Consider the following 22,115-nt stretch of genomic DNA (forward strand, 5'->3'; position numbering starts at 1 on the left):
TTCTTGGATCCTGAAACAGATTCTTTCTAGGTTGACAGACACACTGCAACTGTCAGCTTGAGTTTCAAGCCCTGGCCAGGCTCTTGGGAGAGAGCCGCCAGGACCATGTGGTACCTGGGCCCTTCATGCGGTTAAAAAGAAAGTAGTTGTCTATGGAGATGAGAGAATCGTCCAGCACATTGTTAGGACATCGAAACTTCTGGTACACTCTTTTACTTTGTCTTACTTAGTTCTCAAACATTTATCCTTTGGGAGCAGGGCCCAGAATGAGAGACAGAGGCAACATGAAGAAAGGTCATTCTTCATGAAGGGGAACAATGCTATTTATTGCTGGCCAGAGACTGGGGCAGGGCAGGAAGAACATCTAAAGAAGAATGAGCAAAACTCTCGTGGAGAAATAGCGAACACCAGTGTGCCTGCCAGTCATGGCACTAGCCACACGCACAACCTATTATTACCCCACCATCTCTCTCTCTACAGACCGTGGCACTGTGAGACGTTATCATTCACCCAGAATCACACAGCAAGATTGTCCCAGTACAAGAGAAACACCCTGCCACCATGCAGACAGTGTTCTTCATGACACCACACAACAGCCTTGGGACACCTTCAGCAGAACTAAAACGCCCACAATCCCAGGTATCCAGCTTCCAAAGGATGCAGGCTGACCCTCAGGGCCACGCCTAAAGACAAAGCCTCTGAAAAATATCTTCCTCTTTCCCTCAGCTCACAGTCAGAACTCCCTTCCCAGGAAGTGACCTGGTTGGTGGAAGAAGCCCAATTAGACTGTTGAGGGGCCCACCCCTCCCAGCCATCCACTGCGGTTTCTTTTACTGCCAAGCTCCTTCGGGGCACAAAATATGGCAGGGATAGTCAGGGCTCTCACCATAGGAAACCTTACAGCTGGAATAGTAGCCAGGATGTCCTCTGTCTTGCAGTGGGAGAAGATGCAAAGTGTCCTACAGGTATTGGTAGCTCAACTGCCACCCCAACAGGAAGCCTGTACCTGGGTTCCACTGCCCCTCATGATGTCCTCAGGGATGGCGTAGATCTGGTTCTCCATCTCCACCTTCTGGAGGCCATTGTCTGTCACCCGTACTCGAAGCACACGGAAGTTGGTTCCTCCGAGGTCCAAAGCCAGGAACTCTCCATGTTCTGTAGACAAAGGAGGGGTTACTGTCAATGCGGGGAAAGACAAGATCAAACTGCCTCCTGGAAACCGGTTAAGACTTCAAACCCAGAGTCCCTCCATGATGAGCATCAGTCACACTTGGCTGAGAGTGGTCAGTTGGTTCTCTTTTTCTGGGACACAATGGCTCTTTCTTTCTTTGAGACTGTCTCCCCGTGTAACCCAGGCTTGCCTCCAGAGTCTTAGGGTTACAGGCATGTCCCATCATACCCAGCTTCATGTTTGGCTTTCTTAATGATAAGACTATTTTTATTACTTTGTAATTCACATGAGGCAATTTCATATTCCAGTTGTCCTGGTGGGCCTGTCAATGACTTAAAAACTAGAGTTATTTGGGAAGAAGAGCCTCTATTGAGAAAACACCTCTGATCAGATTAGCCGGTGGGCTTTATCCCACCAGGAACTAGCAGCTGCGATAGGAAGCACCCAGATGCTGGTCAGTAACACAGGCAGCAGTTTGGAGGCATGGAATGGTAGACACAGAATGAAAGTGCTAAAGAACCTGGAGCCCACAGGGGCCAGGATGGCAGGCTGCGAGAGCCAGAAGAGAAGGCATCACGCCTCTGTAGCCTCTCCCAACCCTCTGAAGGGTTAGGGTTCATTTCTTGGTGAGGGACTAGGGACTCACATGTGTGCTGGTCAACACTGAGCCTCTTGTCTGGTTGGGAGGGTCAAAGACATGTTCTGACCAAATAAACTAAAGCATTTAATCTGTGCTCAGGTCCCTGGGCTCCCTGAGGACCTTGCCCCCCGTTTCCTAAATGGCCACACCCCCAAATGACCACATCCTATCAGCTCCCTGAATGTAGCATCCATGGCCTCTAAAATGCAAAACAGACACTTGGGGTAGGTATCAGCCACCTGAGGTCCCTCAGGCCTTACACCCACAAGGTCCGGTGCAGGGCTAATGAAACCCACATTACATGTGTGAGAAGCCATGCCTGGCTACTTTTTAGCCTAGAGCCTCTTCTACCCCAGGCACATGGGATTTGGTTTCTTGACCTCTGTTGTCCAAAATAGGAGCATCATACTTCCAAGGATTGTCATGAGAGAACTAAGTGATGTTCTCGGATCATCCAGAACTATAGTAAGAACTTACAAGACACAGGAGACACCAGGTTCATGGCAAACTTGGTCTCACATCTATTGAGACAAGTGTCCCAGACCCCAAATGGCAAGGGAGATGACGGACACCTTCCCAGGAACAGCCTCTGGAATCAGCACTGGTGACTTCAGCATCCTCTCGAAGGGACACATTTTCCATTCCCTACTTACTGCACTTCTCAGACACCAGCTCGCTAAAGGCTTACTAAAGGTCTGGGGGAGACTCTGTCTGCCCCCGCTCCCCTGCCTCGTGCTCAGATGACTTTTCTAGACACTCGAGTATTGAACCTCCACCAACCATGGGGCCTCAGCCAGATTCTAGGAAACACTATGTGGTGGTTGTCAGGGGGATGAAAGAGAAAATCAAGGGTGAGCTGCCTCATCAGCACTTTGAGGCCTGGGATACACACGATCCGCTGAATCAGTGACCGTGGGGGACGGAGGTGACAGGCACTGCCTCTGGTTGGTTATGAAGACCAGCCCAGCTGGACTCAGCCCAGCATGGCTCCATCAGGAATGTGATTCGGCTGTGTTTTCTGGTGGACTAAAGGGAACTGTAAATAATAGAGTGCTGGTGGGAACTGAGAGACACTCACCATTCTTTTAGAATACACCCCTCTTCTCTCCTCAGCACATCCTCCACACACACTCATGACCGAGGACTGGACCCTCTCTGAGTTCAAAACATGAGGCAGTGACTCCAGAAATCTTATGACCCCATAAGGCAATGAAGGGACCGAATTTTCTAGGCTCAATCTCTATATGGCTCATGACCATTCCCCACAGAGCAGGGATTAAGTAACAAGCTTTACACATGGTGGCCAGCACTCATGAGTTCTAGCCCAGCAGTGGCCTGTAGAACTCACAGCTTATAGTGTTGACTTCCCACAGCCCTCGTGAGGTTCTGGTGAACTACGGACTAGGTTATACATGAGTGTATGGACACATAGCCAAGCATCGGTAAAGTACCAACATCCTTTCATCCTTCATCATCATCCCTTAGTCTGAAAGTCGTTTTTCTAACTCTTCTTGGTCACTCTGATTCAACATTTACTACTAGTTATAGCTCAAGCCCTACCTCCAATGGGATCCTGCCAAGACATTCCAGAATCCCAGAATAGTGTTCATGGAGCATGTGATGGATTGTGTATGTGAAGGGCAGCAAACACATCTGTGGGGCTATGGTAGGACAGGAGAAAGGTCTTGATGCAAGAAAACATACCAAGAGCAGGTTCCTTAGCCCAGCATGGTGATAGATTCCTATAATCCCAATACTGAGGAGGTGGAGACAGGAGCTAGCCTCAGCTACATATGAGTTTCAGTCCAATGAGGGAAGAGGTTTCTTAAGAAATCACACAGTCAGGGTTGAAAAGATAGCTTGAGGGTTAAGACAGAGCACTGCACTTCCAGAAAACCTGAGGTTGGTTCCCAGCACCCTCACTGGGTTGCTCCCCACCATCTAAAGCTCCAGTCCTAAGCACCTCTTCTAGTATCCATGGGCACTGCATTTACACGGTGTACATGCATGCAAGTGGGCATACATACATACAAATGAATAAAAATAAATTTTAAGCTGGGCATGGTGGTGCACAACTTTAATCCAGAGGCAGAGGCAGGGGGATCCCTGAGAGTTTAAGGATAGCCTGGTCTAAATTGTGAGTTCTGGGACAGCCAGGGTTACAGAGAGACCCTATCTCAAAATTAAAAAAATAAAATAAAATAAATTTCAAAATAATACATAATAAAATGCACTTTTTAAAAGATATCAAAAAGCTACAGGCAAAGAACCCAGTAGGATGTACAGAGAATACTAAGTAACTACAGCTGGTTTTGAGGAAACTTACGGTAGGCACTACCTCCTGTTGGATTTGTTCACTAATGGTTCACTCATTAAATAAGATGTCTGACTGGCAGCTGTGAGGGGTTTTTATGAGATCAGGTTCGGTGACTTTTCATATTGTTAAGCACGCTGTTATCACTGGATCATAACTTTCACTTTTAAAAAAATAAAACATGAGCGCTGATGAGTTGGCTTACTGGGTAAAGGTGACTGCCACCAAGTCTGACAACCTGAGTTTGATTCCCGGAACCCACATGACGGAAAGAGAGAATGCATTCCTGCAAGTTTTTTCCTTTGACCTCCATATTCACTCTGTGGCACTTACACACACACACACACACACACACACACACACACACACACACACACACACACACACACACACACACACACATTCCAGCACACACAGAATAAAACAAACAAGTAAGAAAAATGGATGCTACAAGTAGTCAGCGGCACACGCCTTTGATCACCGCAAATATTCCTACCCAGAGCTGCCTAGCCGAAGGATTTTTCTACAGTGAGTAACAAGGCTGCTTACTGGAAAGCTGTAAACCCTCAGATAGGGAATTCTTCACTTACGATGCCAAGAGTGTAAAACCTGGAGGCAACAGCACCCCGAGCTGAGCTAGGTGTCCGGAAGTGATGCCTCTAAAGTTGAGTCATTTGGTTAAGGTCACAAAGGGGTGAAAGAGAGCTAGGGTTTGATGCCAAGGCTTCCGACTTTCCAAAGCCCGTGCCTATTCTTCAGGACCACACCCTCCACTTTCGTGACTCTCATTCCTGGAAGCCTTACAATAGTGAGAAAGAAAAGCACAGACACCATCGTCTCTACCAGGAAACCCAGCTCAGCCCTTGGAGGCTAGACCACCTGTACTGAGTGGAGGGATGAAGGAGTGAGACAGGGAAGAGAGGCTGGCCCTTCCTTCCCTACAGCAGAACCTGCCGGAGCTTGCCGATGTGGGCTGTGTGTCTATGCACAAAATAAACCGGTACTCTCTTGTGTCATGCCAAACCGCTGTACCCACCTCACAGGACACTTCAGGTCTCCTTTGGTGACAGAGGGGCGGGTAGTCACCCTAAATTGCCCAACGGGAGAAGGGTGAAGCTGCTCCCTCGGGCCATTTGTTTGCTGACTCACTACCCATCCAGCAGCCCACTTTCAGTTTGGCTCTCACAGATACGAAAGGTCAGTGAGATAAAGGGTTCCAACTTCTCCTGGGAACTCACCTGTCACAGGGAAGGACCAGCACTGAAATGGCAGTTGGCTAGCCATCTGAAATAGGTAGTCAATGTCACCTGAGGTAACATGACATCGGTAATTGATTTGAGCAATTCATCACTCCAGGGTTGTTCGCTCAAAAACTTCCGCCAGGTGATCTAGTACACGATGACATCTGGGTTCTTGTTTTGTTTTGTTTTGTTTTTAAGGTTGAGGGACAGGGGCCAGTTGAATGTTCCAACAGGGTCTATTTTCAACCATGAGGTACTTGCCACTAATTAAAATAGATCGCCACCTGCTTCTCCCATCAGGAGCTCAGCACAGTAGGCCCAGCCAGAGCTCTTTAAGAGCGCCTTGCAATAAAAAGGCGATTGGCCTTGTGTTTCAGAGCTGCGGTGTCCTGGGTCAGGGTTGGGGCTAGTGCATGGCTCCTAAGCCCCCAAAGCAGGTGATATTAAGCAAGCACCTTAGAAATGATGGATTCGGGGGAGCCCCTTCTAAACAAGAGGTATCCCACAGTTCCCATGGTTCTAGGCATGCTTGAAGGTGGCAAAGTCTGTCTGTAGCAAGGGTTAGGGAAGAGACTAAATAGTAGCTCACCTCCTGAACCTCACCTCCAGTTTCATTTCTTCTCACTGTTTCTGCTTCTGTGGGTTTTGCACTATACGATTTCATTCAATTAAATTTAGAACTGAGGTGCATTCTCCAGAAACAGAGGTGGGGTCATTTCAAGAAATGTTTGTTTGGGTTGTTTTACATTTGTTTATGTTGTGTGGCTGTGGACTTCAGGGGACAACTTGTGGGAGTCTGCCTTGTCTTCTCCTTCCACCTGGGAATCGAACTCAGGTTGTTGAGCTTTGCTGCCTTTACCTACCGAGCCGTCTCACTGGCCTGTGATACGAGGCCTCACTCTGTAGCCAGGATGGCCTCAAAGTCATAACAGTCCTCCTGCTTGAGACCCTTCCCCTCGAGTCCCAGGGTGTTGTGATTACAAGTGTGAGCCATCATACCCAGCTGAAGATCACTATTCTAAGAGTCAAAAAAAGGTGGTGATCACTCAGGCCCCCATCTTTAACAGCCTGTTTATCGACTCCCCTCCTCACTTGTCACTAATGAGGCAATGGACAATCATTTTAATACATCACTAATGGGAAGGCATCAATTTTGTGTTCTCTACTTCTCACTTTATTAATCAATAATTTGTATATAAAGTGTATGGTTAAATTTTATTTTGAGCCAGGTGGTGGTGGTGCACACCTTTAATCCCAGCACTCGGGAGGCAGAGCCAGGCAAATCTCTGTGAGTTCGAGGCCAGCCTGGTCTACAGAGCGAGATCCAGGACAGGCACCAAAACTACACAGAGAAACCCTGACTCCAAAAAAAAAATAAATAAAATTAAAAAACAAAACAAAACTAGGGTTACAGAGATGGCTCAGTGGTTAAGGGCATGTACTGCTCTTCCAAGGGACTTGAGTTTGGTTCCCAGCATCCAAACACAATTACTTTAACTTCAGCTCCAGGCAATTTGACACCCCCTTGTGGCCTCCCAGGGCACTGCACTCATGTGCTCAAACACACTAAATACACATATAATTAAAAATAAATAGAAGGGACCTTTAATCCCAGCACTCAAGAGGCAGAGACAGATCTCTGTGCATTCAAGACTAGCCTGATCTACATAGCATATTCCAGGCCAGCCAGGGCTACTTGCTCTTAAAAAATAAACACAAAAATGAAATTTTTAAGAGAGAGAAAGAGGGAGAGAAATCAATCATAGGGTGCTATGCTAGAGCAAACTGTGGCTCCTAACCATTGCCCAGCCCCTGTGCCCGTGGGCTGCTGACACTGAAGTGGGTCACACAGTGGAGAAAGAAAGAAAAAAAGGAGTAAAAAAACTGAACCCACCATGAGTCTGTGAATCAAATATTTCCCTGCCATTAATTGCTTCAACAGTGGGCATTGAAGACAGTGCCTCAAAGCTCCACAATTGCTCTGACTGCATGCAACCCAGCCTCTGACTGCAACCCAACCAGGAGAAATGGTAATGGCGTAAGACAGATCATTTCCGCTCATACAAGGACACCTTTCAGGCACAGGCAACCAGACTTAGTCTGAAGCTGCCAGATGGAGAAAATGGGTCAGCACACGTGAAGTTCGTGGCATGGTTAGGTGTCAGCATGTCAGACGTGGGTCTGGCATAACTCTGTATACCAAAATATATATGCATGTCAAAAGCAGCTACAGCGTACAGTTCATGCATTGGGGCCACTAGTATTGTGTAAATGTCCTCGTCAAAGACCCTTGCTCCCAACAGGTCAGACTGTGCTTTCACAAGGCTTGAGAGTGAGTAGCACTGTGGGGACAGGCCTAGAGACAAGGAAGACTGGAGTGCTGCATGACAGCCCAACCAAGCAGCAGTGGGAGTCTGGGCTCTGGGCCAGATAAAGGGGGCAGGCTCCTGAATTGGATTCCCCAGTGCAGACAGGTAATGGGACTTTCAGTGGTGGAGCTGGATCACATTGGGATTCCACACAGGACCCTTCCTGGCCACCCATGTCAGAAGACATAGCCATGCACTTCCAAGGTCACTCACTCAATACACAAATAGACTTCCACATTCAGTTTCTGAACTAGCCTTATAACAAATTCTACACCCCCCAGAAAGGGACCCACCCCTACTTGTCCTACAGTAGTTAACACCAGTGACCCCTGGAGACTGCTATATATGGGCTATATGTGGCCCTATCTAAAATACAACAATAAAAATCAATACAACAAATGACCAGGTGTTTGACCCAGTACCCAACATATGTAAATGCCACCCATAAAACAGAGACTATGGGTACAATCTTTGCTTAGATTGTTGGCACCCCATAAACCCACTTATTAACTTGCTGTGCACTCGCTGTTGAATCAGGCCTCTGCTGCACAGATGTCGGTATAATACGTAGCAACCAAGATAAGAGGCTTCAGCAGCTTCCACACAACCATCACCAAGCAGGTCTCCTTTACCGCACCACCTCCTGCTCACATTATATGGCCCAGCATCACTCTGACTGTCTCATCTGCGTCAGCTTTCTCTCTCTGAGGACCATCTCCACTCTTCAAAGGCAGGACCCAGGGGCTTGGCACACCACTGCCTCACAGATGACTGAACCTTGGAGAGGACTTTGCAGATCAAACTGAGCCAGAGCCTCCCCAAAGAAGGATGAAGCCACTGTGCTAGGCACGTGGGAGGTGCATGGAAGATGAAAGCATGCCATTGGTGCTGTGCTTCGGGCTGGGCATGGGCTCCAAGTTGGCCAAGTGGAAATCGCAAAGCCACCACCTGCTTGCTATGGGACTATTCTCTGTAAATCAACTTTCCTGTTCTGTAGAGTGCCTACCATCAAGACCCTGAGAGTGCCTTATCGCGGGACTATCTGTCATCTGGTACACAGTCCAGTTTCTGTCTCAATGACTTCAGGATGGATGTGGCTGTATGTGCAAGGATGCTCTGAGGGATTTGAGTTTTATTTGTATCCAACAACTAGGGATGTGACTTCTGGCAACTCATCATGTTGTGAGACTTGTACTTAAGTATGCTCATTTACGTAAGGTGTTGTACAGTATTCCTTCAGGCAAAGACACATTTTCAACATGATGGTATTACAAACAGCACAGCAACCTCATTTCAAAAGCTTCTGAGTTGAGCACTTGCTGCACACACAGACCCAGGCACTCACATGCTCACACTCACACACCTGGTAACTTTGGCATATTCATGTTTGACTTCTGGCTCAGCTGTCATCAGTGGTGTAAACTTAGGCAAATGATTTGACTATCCATACCTCACATTCTAAAAAAAGAGGATAAAAACCTGGTGTAGGGGCTGGCGAGATGGCTCCAAAGGTAAAGAAAGGTACTTGTTGCCAAGGCTGACAACCCAAGTCCCATCCCCAGGACCCAGATGGTGGAAAGAGAGGACCAACTTCATTCAGCAAGTTGTTCTCCATATTCACTCAAGTGCCCACATACACACACAAATAATCAAACAGAAAAACAGATAAATGAATACAAACATAACCCTATAGAATTTTGTTTAAGTAAATAAATTGGTGCTGGAGAGGTGACTCAGCAATTAATTGCGAGCACTTACTGCTGTTAAGAAGATGCAGGTCCAATTCTCAGTGCCCACATGCTCGCTCACAGTCTGTAACCCCAGTTCCAGGGGGCCCAATGCCCTCTTCTGACATCCCAGAGCACCTAGCATGCACATGGTATCCAGGTATGCAAGCAAAACACTCAGACATACAAAAATAAATCTTTAGAGAAACTAATTAACACATGTAGATGCTCAGGATTAGTCCCTAGCTCATAACATGGACTTGAACATTTTAGTTACTTTCTTAGTGAAATCCAGGCTGTCCTTCATTTATCAGAATGATAAATTTATTTTTATAAAGGCACTTATCAGAATGTCACATGGAAACATAGATATGGGCATGGTTTCTAGTCAGAATGTGACAGAGGAATGGTAAACATAGCAATCTAGAGGGCACAGCAGAACTCCCAACCTCCCCCGTTCCCCACTTCAAGGGGCTCTTTGAAGGCCTGGAAAACACACACATTCAAACAATGACCCTGAACAAGAACACATGCTCAGTGCTGGGACCAGGCTGGGTCACGAGGTTTCAAATAAACTTCTTTTAGGAACTGTACAAAATCTTGTTGAACCAGATCCTCAAAAGGTGTTCCTCAAGCACACATAGTGAGCCAAGGTCAGGTCCCAACACAGACCAGTCTTCCACAGCCTGAACCCTGCATGTCCTGTGGAACTCAAAGCAGACTGGCCACTGGCAGGCTTCTTAGAGTTGTCTCCTCCGCCTCAGGTTCTTGGGCTTTCTCCCCTGGTCCCTAGATAAAGAGCTCACACTAGCACCCCCAACCTCCATGTATCTATCTCAAAAGTGCTGGTCTAGAACATAGATGGTTCCTGTGACAAACAAGGTCAAGGTCTGCCAGTGCTCGGTTCCACCTCTACCTCAGGGAGGCTACCACCAAAACCTGGCTTCCGCTTTGAATCTTCTCTCCTGTCTATCACAACACCCTCAAGCACCCCCAGGCCATGACTACATCTCCCAGACACCCCAACCTGTGCTGATGAACTAACATGGGCATGAAGATTCTGCTCACACCACTCAGAAACTTCCGTCATCTCCACCACATCCACAGAAGAAAAACTCTGTTTCGGGCCCGCATAGAAGGCCTTCTGGGATCCAACCCTCACCCATCTGCTGTATGGCTCTTTCCTTTAAAATTGGAAGGCTCTCTCCTGGAGGGAAGTTGGTAATACTCGGGAAGCTGGTAGATAGACAGGGCTCAGGAAATTAACTCAATTTAGGAAGACCAGGAAGCCCCAAATACAGAAGGCCCCTCCCCTAAGGCTATACACACAGTATATATATATATAATGTGTGTGTGTGTATATGTGTATATATATGTATGTGTACATATATATACACATACACACACACACACACACACACACACACACACACATATATACACACACAGTAGCAAATGCTGAGGAGCCTACAGAGCTGCCTCTAAGTTGGGCAGGGAGCTGTAGGGATACGGCTTTCCTCAGGGGTCACCGTGCTGGGTAGGCTTTGCTGGTGTGCGGCTGTCTCTGAGTCACCCATGCTCCTGAAGTGACCCCCGTAAGCTCGTTTGTGCACCAGGCTGGATTTTGGTGAGATGGTTTGTTTGGTTTGTGTTGGTGCCTATCTGGGTGGATGGATGTTTGCTCGCTTCTCCCCAGAAAATCAAATAACATTCTCTTTCCAAAGTCAATCTCCACCAGTATACTAAAAACCTCTCGCTTAGTGGCATCATAAGAGAGCTTATCCAAACAGGAGATTAAACAAAGCTCAACAGCTTGTTTCTTTCTGTCTTAGGATCTAGAGAGGTGCCTCAGCAGTTAAGGGCACTGGCTGCTCTTCTAAGACCTGGATTTTAGTCCCAGCACCCACATGGCAGCTCCCAAACATCTGTAAATCCAGTTCCAGGGGCACCAGTGCCCTCTTATGGCCTCTGTGGGCAGACACACATGTAGTGTACAGATATCCATACAGGCAAAACACTCATAGACATAGAAATAAAACAGATATTTTTAAGAAATAATACTGGGATATATAAAATAGCTCTCCCCATCCCCACCTCCCCCACCCCCGGCCCCCCACCCCCACCCCCTGCCCAGTTTACGTGAATTCATAGGACTTTTTCATGGAGCTCATAAAACAATCTAAACACTGTGAATGGCACTAGGTATATACAGGCTGGCCAAAGAGTGACTTCTACAGCCTACAGCTGTGCCCATCAACTTATGGTTATCATGTTTAACCACCATCACTGTGCACTATGTGGGACTGGGCAAACCAAACTGAGCCAAGAAGCCTTGCTCAGCACATGCGCAGAAGACAATGGCTGTCAGCAGCACATTGGGAGGGCTGACAAAGAGTTCTGACCCTGGCTGTCCAAGCAGTCAGATGGCCATCCCCTCCCACAGCCTTCCACTCACTCCCAGTGTTTGCATCAGCCTGAGTTGACTTCTCAGGGTGAAAGCAAGAGCCTTTGAGACTGGTTCTCTGTGTCCCTGAACAAAGCCAACAAAGTGGATTCTCAGTCTGGAGATCCGTAGAGCAGTCACGCGCACACACACAGTACCTGTCCCATCCGGAGTTGACCTCACGAAGGTGGGCAGCATTTTCACAGCTGCAGTAGGGTGCGTGGTGGCTCCTAGTCCTTTCTCCATCTCCTTCCGGAACCGCCTAGAAATCTCCAGAAGGGTCTCATCTGAGAGACGCATGTGGTACAGATATTGGTCAACCTGAGGGGAGACAATAGATATCAATGGGTTAAGTGAATTATAGTATAGATGCATGTCATGAACTACACTCAGCCTTTCAAAAGAAAAAAAACTTAGGCTTGTAACGCAGGCATTCAGGAGCCTGAGGCTGAGAAAGGAAGACTGCAGTTCCAAGGCAGCCTGAGCAATACAGTGAAAACCTGTGTTTTTTTCTTCTTGAGCTGGCTGTGGAGTTCCAGCTAGAGACCTGTGGTGGAGCACTTCCTAGCATGTGAAAGTGTAACTAACAGGAATTGCTAAATGGTCTTATAATAAAAAACTCGGAGCCAGGATATGGGGTAAATGCTGAAGGATCAGAGAGACAAAAGAACAAGCCACCACCTCTTACCTCATCAACTCCTCAGCCTAAAACCCCTCTAGCTGAAAGGGACTCCAGCCGAAAAGCTTTTAGTTCCTGTCTCCTCACGCCTTATATACCTTTCTCCACCCAGCCATCACTTCCCGGGATTAAAGACGTGTACTTCCCAGTACTGGGATTAAAGGAGGGTGCCACCACTGCCTGGCTCTGTTTTCTCTCCTAGACTGAGTTAATCTCATGTAGTCCAGGGTGGCTTTGAACTCACAGAGATCCAAATGGATCTCTGCCTCCCTTGTGCTAGGATTAAAGGTGTGTGCCAACTGCCTGGCCTCTATGTTTAATCTTGTGGTTTGTTCTGTTCTCTGATCTTCAGGCAAATTTTATTAGGGTACACAATATATCACCACATAAGACTCTAGCTGAACCCCAACACTGCAAGAAACAAGGCAACCAAACAAAACCTACTAGGCCTGGTGCATTCCCAAATTTAACACTTCAGAGGCAGAGGTAGTAGGATCAGGTAGTGGCAGAATTACAGTCCCTACTGACATACAAAACCAACTTCGGCTACTTGAGACTCATAAAAACAAACCGAAAAAATAATAAAACAAAACTCAAACAGCTTAATTTCTAGAGGACAGAGAACCAGGGGAAGACATCTGGGGAAGCAAAGAGTTATTTTCAAGTAAATTAAATTAAAACAATAGCATCCTGTAGCAAAGGCTAGCGGCCTCCCTACCCAAACTATCTCACACGTGGCCAGCCCTGTCAATCCGATCACCCTTCACCCCAGGGCTAGCAGCCATCACCTCCTCCCTGGTTTTACACAATCCCCAGTTCCATTTTTAACTGGGCCATCAGTTTCCCAACCCCCACCTAGACTCTGCTGTTGCTGTGTTTAATATCCGTTAGGGGTTTCCCACTGTGGTGGTTGAGGCAGGAATGGCCCCCATAGGGTCATATGCTGGGAAGCTTAGTCACCAGGAGCGGCACCCTTTCAAAGGATCAGAAGGATTATGAAGTATTGCATGGTTGGAGCGGGTGAGGTCTTGTTGGAGGAATTCGGTCACTGGGGGCGAGCTGAGGTTTCAAGAGTCCACACCAGGTCCAGCGTCTCTCCTCGCCCCGTCTTACCCTCTCCTCTGTTCCCCTCTCATCAGGATGTAGCTCTCAGCTACTGCTCCAGCGCAGGCCTATCTGGTTGCCACCATAATGATAATGGACTGACCCTCTGAAACTGTTGTAAACGATCCCTCAGTGAAATGCCTTGGTCATGTTGTCTCTTCACAGGAATAGACTCTTGACTAAGACAGCCATCAAACATCCTAAGCCCCACATGAGCTAGCCTCTGCCCACTTCCTAGTCATAGGGCATGTCTCTGTTCTTTGCACATTCTGTGGAGTAAGTCCAAGCTGTCCTCCACTGCATTGAGGACCCTGAAATTACATGTGCATCCCACCACCTCTTGTCAACCCTGAAGACCTCTCTCCAGAGCCTGCACTGGCCCTCCTGAAGATAACGCTCAGGCCTCCGAGCTATTCTAAGGACTTGAGCTTTTTCTTGCCCCATACCTAACCCATAATTTGGAAATAATTCTCCTGGTCTTCCAATTGAGTTACGCCCTGATAAATCCAACCCTACTTACTGAACATCATAGCTGTGAGGCAGTATGCTGGAGCGGCACTAGCTATTTACTCTTGTGATGAGAGGTTGCCTAGAGGTAACTCCCTAGAATATCAGGAGTACATCACACAAGAACCCTGCGACATAGGACAGTCGGTGTTCTCTGGGCATTGTCACTATGTGAAACGTTGCAGAATTAGAGTCCCTACTTCACGATTTCCAGAAAGAGGAGAGACTCAGAAATCTCCCAGACACTCCCTCTTCATTTGCCAAGGAGGTAGAGGAAATCCCAGATGGCAGACAGAGCAGAGCCTGCACTGCCTTGTGATGGGTCCCCCTGCCTCTTCCTTCCTAAGTGTGAAGTTATGTCTACAAAAGATCAAATTCCACAGCAATCTCTCTTGGCTTATCTTCAAACTTTCTGAGTTTATTTTGGGTGTCTGAGTATGAGTGTGACTGTATAAGTGTATGTGGTGTGTGTGTATGTGTGTGTAGTATGTGTATGTAAGTGTATGTAAGGTATGTGTAGGGTGTGTGTGTAGTGTATGTGTGGTGTTTGTGTGTGTGTGTGTTGTATGTGGTGTGTGTGTGTAGGACACCATGCATTTGGGGATAGAACTCAGGTCCTCCTGCTTGCCAGGTAAGTATTTTACCAACTGAGCTATCCCCAGCCCCATCTTCAAGGTTTTAATTGCTAATTGTTCTCATTCTTAGCTCCAAGAACAGAGTTAAAAGGCTGCCCTTTATTCCAGGCCTGTTACACTTTGCTCAGGAGATCATTATCACCTTTTAGTAGCAGATAAAAATGATAATGGTTATGTGGCCACTAGCAGTAGGTAAACATTCCCAGGCTTGCTTACTAATCTAAGGCCCCTCCTGACCTGATCACCATTGTCTTTGAAAGAACTTCTACAGGCCTGTTACAGATCCGAATGCCACAGCTTCCTAAACATGCCACTGGCACCCATTCATTCCTTGGTGGCTGCTCTGCACCGAATGAATGGCAGCCAAGGGTAACAGGAGTGGGCAACAGGTGCAGCCACCAGAAGTTAATGCAGTTTCCAGAATCCTTCCATTTGTCCCCCAGAGGGTCGGGAACAAATGCCTGGAGTCATGGCAGATCCCCAGGGCAAGTGGGGATAGGGAGGGGGTCTAGATCTTACTTTCACTCACAGCAGTGGAACACAGACCAGCCAAAACAAGCCCTCTCAGAAAGGGGAGCCCTAGGGTGACCAACACAGACATCTATGTTTGATCGCTGCGTTTCCCCCGAGTCCTCCGACTTCAGGCTGGTGCTTTCAATCCTGTGGCTACTTCCCTCAGTTGCAGAGTTTAGAAGTCCTGTCTTCAACCACAGCTAAATCAGTCTGATAAATTCTGTGTGGTCTCCAGACGGCCACTTGTGATAAAAGTTCCCAAACTTGGCTGCAATCCAGGATCGTATGAGACACTTGCGGAAGCTTTTTCGGTGTTTGTGAAGCTATTGTTTTAGCTTTTGTGTTTGTTTATTTTGTCTTATTGGTTTTGTGATTTTGTTTTGGGGGTAGAGAGAGAACAAGATGGGTAGGTAGGGAGTCGGGGAGGATCTGGGAGTTGTTGAGGAAGGCGAAAAGACATGACCAAAATGTATTATATGAAAAAATTAATAATAATAAGCCCTAAGTGCAGGCCTGTGATCCCAGCACTTGGGAGGTGCAGGCAGGCAGATCTCCGAGTTCAAGGCCAGCCTGTTCTCCAAAGTGAGTTCCAGGAAAGGTGCAAAACTGCACAGAGAAACCCTGTCTCAAAAAACAAAACAAAACAAAAAAAGTTCCAGGTCATCCTTGACTACATTAAAAGTTAGAGTCTCCCAGGCTCTAAGTATCCATTCCAGGCTGACTAAACGGACGCTTCTAGGGTTGAGGCATCTGATAGCCTCACCCTCTCTGGAGCAGGTTTCCACAGTGTCAATAACGTGATCAGAGTTGGCCAGGTTCTTGCAGTCAGTGTGTGGCTTTAAGCCAGTCATTTTCACTCGGGAGGGTAAAACAGGAAGATTGAAGCAAATTGGAAGCTACCCTCAGCTACAGAGAAAGTTCTAGGCCAGCCTTCACTATAGAGTGAGAATTTGCCTTAAAAAAGAGCAGGCAATGGGGGCTGGGGATAACTCAGCTGGCAACGTTGCCTTGCAAACCTAAGGACCTGAATTTCCCCCAAGAACCCATATTTTAAAAAGCCAGGGGCCTAGAGAGATAACTCAGTGGTTAAGAGTACTATTTGCTCTTCCAGAAGACCAGGGTTCAATTTCCAGCACCCACATGGTAATTCACAGCTGCCTGCAACTCCAGTCCCAGAGGATAGAGTGCCCTCTTCTGGGCTCCCGCGCACCAGGCATGCACAAGGCTCACAGACATTCACAGACAGAATCCAACCCAGCCTAGGTAAGTCCCAAACCAGTCTCAAAGAAAAACATTTAAAAATGGAGATTGCAGTGGAAAAGCAACACCCAAGACCATACTATGACCTCCACACACATGCGTACATACATGTGCAGAGATGCACACAAGACAAGGAGAAAAGCAGAAGCTAGGACATTGCACCAGGGGTGAGATCATCCAGTGTTGATTGATCCAGGCTTCTGGGATGTGGAAAGACAAAGCTTGCACTTTTTAGGAAGAAATTTAAGTAGTTGGGACCAGCAAAGCGGAACCATTCAGGCCAATTTTCACTGAAGCAAAGGCCTCGGCACAAGAAAAATCAGTATGTAAATCCTAGCTGCATCACACACACAAGTTGGCAACACTGGAGAAGTGTGGCAGCGTTTCCACTATAAAATGGGGTGAAGAGACCCCCAGTCAAGACAGAATTGAGGTACCAAGCATAAAGCTCTCCCGCTGTCCCCTTTCTTCCTTCCCCTTCCTCTTCTAGAATTTTCTCTACCCACAGAGGATCAAGGACAATTCTCAACCCCACTTAACCACACTCAAGGTTTAACAAAGCAGGATCCACTTCCCCAGACAGTCCTCTTCTCTGTCTGTGTTGGTAGCTCCTGGCCTATGGGGAGTGTGTTTTGGAGGGGGGGGGGGCTTCCCTTTACGTCTCTCTCTGAATGGGAGGCCGAAAACAAGCTGGGGAGTCACAGGCAGGCCGAGATGGCTGGCCTGGGGAAAGAGGCTGCCAGGCTACCCAAGGCAAGGGCGTGTGAGATAGCACTTCTAGCCGATAGCCTCAGCGATGCTGAAGATTAGAACTTCCTCATTGAGCGATCTGGGTCAGTTTCATTTCTCCCACAGGACCAGGCTGAAGTGACTCTTCCTCCAGAGTCAGAGGTGGAGACAGGGCAAGCGCACTAAAGAAAAGCAAACCCTGTCAGGTTGTGGTGGCCCACGCCTTTGATCCCAGCAACGCGAGTCTCTTGAGTTCGAGGCCAGCCTGGTCTACAGAGCAAGTTCCAGGATGATCAGGGATACACAGAGAAACCATGTCTCAAAAAAGAAAGAAAGAAAGAAAGAAAGAAAGAAAGAAAGAAAGAAAGAAAGAAAGAAAGAAAGAAAGAAAGAAAAGAAAAGAAAAGAAAAAGAAAGAGAAAATAGAAAAAGGAAAGAGAAAGAAGAGAGAGAGAGAGAGAAAGAAAGGAAGGAAGGAAGAGAGAGAGAGAGAGAGAGAGAGAGAGAGAGAGAGAGAGAGAAGAGAAAAGCAAATCTTGAGACGGAAGAAACACCAAGACCACTGGAGCCTTTGTCCCCCCCTCTCAAAACAGAGTTTCTCTGTGTAGCCCTGGCTGCCCTGGAACTCAGAGATCCGCCTACCTCTGCCTCCTGAGTGCTGGGATTAAAGGTGTGCACCGCCATGCTTGCCCTAAAACTTTTTTTTTTTTTATTTTGGCTTTGCAAGACAGGGTTTCACTGTATAGCTTTGGAGCCTGACCTGGAACTCGCTCTGTAGACAAGGCTGAACTAAAATTCACAGATCTACCTGCCTCTGCCTCCCGAGTGCTGGGATTAAAGGCGTGCGCCACCACCACCCTACTCACTCGAACATTTTAAAGCAGTCATGTTGTCAGGAAGGACAAAGATCTGTGTTCACAGCTCCCGTTAATGCCTTGTCAAGAAATCCTGCTACCAAATGTGACCTAAATCATCAAATCGTTTCAGGAAGCAGATAGAACAGTTAATACACGAACAACCAAAGATCGGTCACTTCTGTAAGAAACAGCCTCCTGGTAGACACATGACGAAAATGTGACAGCATCAGCTTCACCACATGAAGGGAGCCAGAGGCACAGCGGAACCCCTATCTCCAGTCTCTGGGTGTTTCTATTGATATTTGGAAGGTTCTCTCCATGTTCCTTTAGGAACATTAACTAATCCTATTAGCTTTGAGTTCAGGGCCTGCCTGATTGACGAGAAAATGAGCTCAACGTCATTCTGGGCAACCTAGCAAAAGCCTCTTCCAAAACCAAATGACTGAGCTTCAACTTTTTTTTTTTTTTTTTTTTTTTTAAGGTAGTTCTCCTACTTTATTTGACACTCGGCAGCTTAGTTCTCATCCACATTGACTGTAGATTTTTGAATGTGCATAAGTTACCAATGTGTAGAGTTTGTTTGGTGAATCCTCATCCTCATTACGTTTTCTGGACAAACGTACACGGATCCAGTATGGAACATTCCTTATTCCTTTGGTATCAATGCTCACATCTGGAGCCCCCATCTCCTTCCTGGCAAATTTCCGAATTTCTTTGAGTGCCCTAGGGGTGGGCACGCTTCTTGAAGCCCACTCCAAGGATGCGCTTGTGAATGTTGATGGTGTATTCTCGGGTCACCACCTCGTCAATGGCAGAACGGTCCTTCTTCGCGGGAGCCATCCTGCCCGCCAAAGTTGGACTGGATGGGCGTGAGGGATTGTGGGAAGGAAAGCCACATCGCAAGTATGAGCTTCACCTCTTCAGCTGTCCTCAGGCCTCCACTCAGCCTGGCCTCCTACAGGACAGTTAGAAACGGCCCTGCCTTCTGCAAGTGACTTGGTCTTTCTTGTTTGAAATCAACCACAAAGGAACGTGGGGCAATATCACACAGCATGAGAACATGCCACTGGCCACCATCTACAGGGACACAGATGTGCCTCACTAGTTGATCAGTAGTGAGAGAAGCACAGTAGGAACAACCCACCCAGGGAGTCCATTCACACGATTCCAAAAGCAGGTCTATGTTGATACAAGTCATGACAGTTCCAGGTTCAATGAGGCATGCCTGTAATCCCCTCAGTAATAGGTGGAGGCAGAAGGATCAGGAGAATTCAAAGCCATGCCTGGTTTAGGCAAGCCTGGGCTACAGTGAGAAGCTTGCCTAAAAAAATTTTTTTTAAAGTCATGACAATGACAGCCCTTCAGGGTGAGAGATGGGGAACTGATGCCAGAAGATGAGGGTGTCTCTGGTGATACGGGATGGGTGGCATTGTTATCTTGTATGTATTTCATTTCTTATGTGTATCCTAGTTCAATTTAGAAAGTTAGGAAGCATGGACCTCATGGCACAGGCCTGTAATCCCAGTCACTCACGAGGCCCTGGGTTTGATCCCCAGCAGTACAAAAATAATTTAAAATACACCAGGCCTGAAAGATGGCTTAGTGGGTAAAGGAGCTTGCTGCCAAGCCTAATGACCAGGGTATGATCCCAGAAACTTACATGGCACAAGTTGTCCTCTGACTTCCACACACCCACCACAGCACACAAACACACACGCACAATAGATAAATATAACTAAAATCTAAAATATGTACTTGCTATATACATTATATCATCGATATTATTTTATATGGCATGCATCTATAATCCCAGCATTCAGAAGGCTTAGGGAAAGTTCAAGTACCAGGCTAACCTGGGCTACATAGAAAGACCCTATATAAGGAAGTAGGAGAAAGAAAAGGCAGACATCAAGAACTTGTCCTAGCCTACCTACTATGCACAGTCAAAGCACCCAGGAGATCAGAGAGATCAAGAGGGCAGTTGAGAGGACACCCTACTTTAAACCTAGCCACACACTGCCTTCCAATGACCATATGCTGACACAGGCTTGCAGCACAATTTCAAAAGAATTTCATATATATTTGCATTATTCCTTTGCCAATGTTTTACCACCAGCCTTTGACCAGGAAACCAAGGCTTGGAGAAGCTTCCCCAGACCACAAGCCTAATCCTTGGCAAGGGCCCATAACATCAGGTGGTCGGTTCACTAGGCACCCCAACCTGGGGCACAGGTGTGTCCAGCCTGGGAAAGCTGGCAAATGCTATCCATGCCCTCATTAATTATAATGCTCTCTCTCAGACTCCTCCCAGGATGGCCAAAGCTGAGCAGAGAACAGCAAGTTTTTATGCTGCGAAGCTGTCAAGGGAAGACCAGGTGTCTCCTAAAGGAGGAAGGGGAGATGAGCCAGGGAAGAAGACACAGGGGATAAGCTGCGACCCTCTGCTTTCTGGACACAATTGATGGAAAATAACAGATCTGCTGAATGCTTTCTTCAAATGGGAGAGGAGGCTCTTTGCTAGGGCGGCCCTGCCATCTTGGGGAGACTCCAGCTCTGACGCAAGGCATGTTCATAAGCCCGAGGCAGTGTGGTGAACGTGGAGGATGTAGGAAGCATGCAGGCCACTCCTCCGAGATCCTGCTGCACCGTGGTGAATCACGGGCCTTCCTGTTCGGCCAGTTCTCACTCTCAGCCACATGGAATGAGACACCCCAGGAGGCAGCCCTTGCCAGCGGCCAGGAGATGGGCATTGGGGATACCCAGTCTGGGCCTTCCAGCTCCCAGTTTAGTTATTCCATCCCAGAGGGAGGCAGTAGTACAACAAGCAACAGGTCCCAGGTATATGTGACACTGGCTTGGCCCATTTACCCATGAACTGATTGAGCACCAGCTTGAGTGTGCCAGGGCTGGGCACAGAAGTCACCAGGGTAAAGGAGACAGCACTCTGCCAGCAAGAGGCAGATATGCCAAGAAATACTTACAAACCAAAGGTGAGGACAGACAACAGCAGTTTCCTTTGCTATTATAAAATACAGGCTTATAACCACTTTCTGTTCTTAGTTTACATTGCTTATGTTTTTGAGAGGATAGCCCAGAAAACCCCAGTGCCCTTGGTCACCCAAGTGCTGGAATTTCAGGTGGGTGAACCACATTTAGCTTCTCTTTTCTTTTTTTAAAGAATTTGTTTTGGGGGCTGGAGAGATAGCTCAGTGGTTATGAGCACTGACTGTTCTTCCAGAGGTCCTGAGTTCAATTCCCAGCAACCACATGGTGGCTCACAACCACCTGTAATGAGATCTGGTGCCCTCTTCTGGCATGCAGAGACACATGCAGACAGAACACTGTATACGTAATAAATAAATAAATAAACCTTTAAAAAATGTTTTTGTTTTTGGCTGAACAGTGTGGTGGTATGTTAAGCAAGTCCAAGAGAGTCTGCTAAAGATATAGATATATATATAAAATAGTATATCATTTTCCCCTTCAATTTTCTCCCTCCAACCCCTTTTGTATCTCCCCTTGCTTTCTTTCAAATTCATGGCTTTTCCCTTGTTGTATATATTTGTATATGCATGTATATACACATATAGTGTATATAAGTGTGTGTGTGTGTGTGTGCGCGCGCGCGCGTGCGTGCGTGCGTGCGTGCGTGCGTGCGTGCGTGTGTGTGTGTATGTGTTCAGGGCTGACCACTTTGTACTGGATCACCACACTTGGTGTGCTCTTCCTCGGGGAAGATGGCATCTCCCCCTTGAAGCATCCCTTAGTTTCTGTAGTTCTAGAGTTGAAGCCTCTTAAGATTTCCCTCTAGCCCATCTTTTTCTTAAATGATTGAATATACACTGATTTAAAACTTTGTTTTTTGAGACAGGGTTTCTCTGTGTAACAGTCCTGGCTGTCCTCTGTAGACCAGGCTGACCTCAAAC

At 47.2% G+C, this 22,115-nt stretch overlaps 1 protein-coding gene and 1 non-coding gene across 2 annotated transcripts in view; one reads left to right on the top strand and one right to left on the bottom strand.

Annotated features, from left to right (window-relative positions):
* Positions 1–22,115, bottom strand: part of Hk2 (hexokinase 2) — an 89,790-nt gene that overhangs the window by 59,066 nt on the left and 8,609 nt on the right. The window contains exons 2-3 of the mRNA XM_036181913.1: positions 12,064–12,226; positions 1,007–1,155 (exon numbers count right to left, since the gene is read on the bottom strand). Coding sequence (XP_036037806.1) covers positions 1,007–1,155; positions 12,064–12,226 — 312 coding nt within the window. The remainder of the gene's footprint in view (positions 1–1,006; positions 1,156–12,063; positions 12,227–22,115) is intronic.
* On the top strand, positions 7,132–7,220 carry LOC118580968. The gene has a single exon (XR_004944618.1). It is a non-coding gene; the product is annotated as a small nucleolar RNA SNORA42/SNORA80 family (small nucleolar RNA).

This window comes from Onychomys torridus, chromosome 3 (assembly GCF_903995425.1).
Source record: "Onychomys torridus chromosome 3, mOncTor1.1, whole genome shotgun sequence".
NCBI lineage: Eukaryota > Metazoa > Chordata > Mammalia > Rodentia > Cricetidae > Onychomys > Onychomys torridus.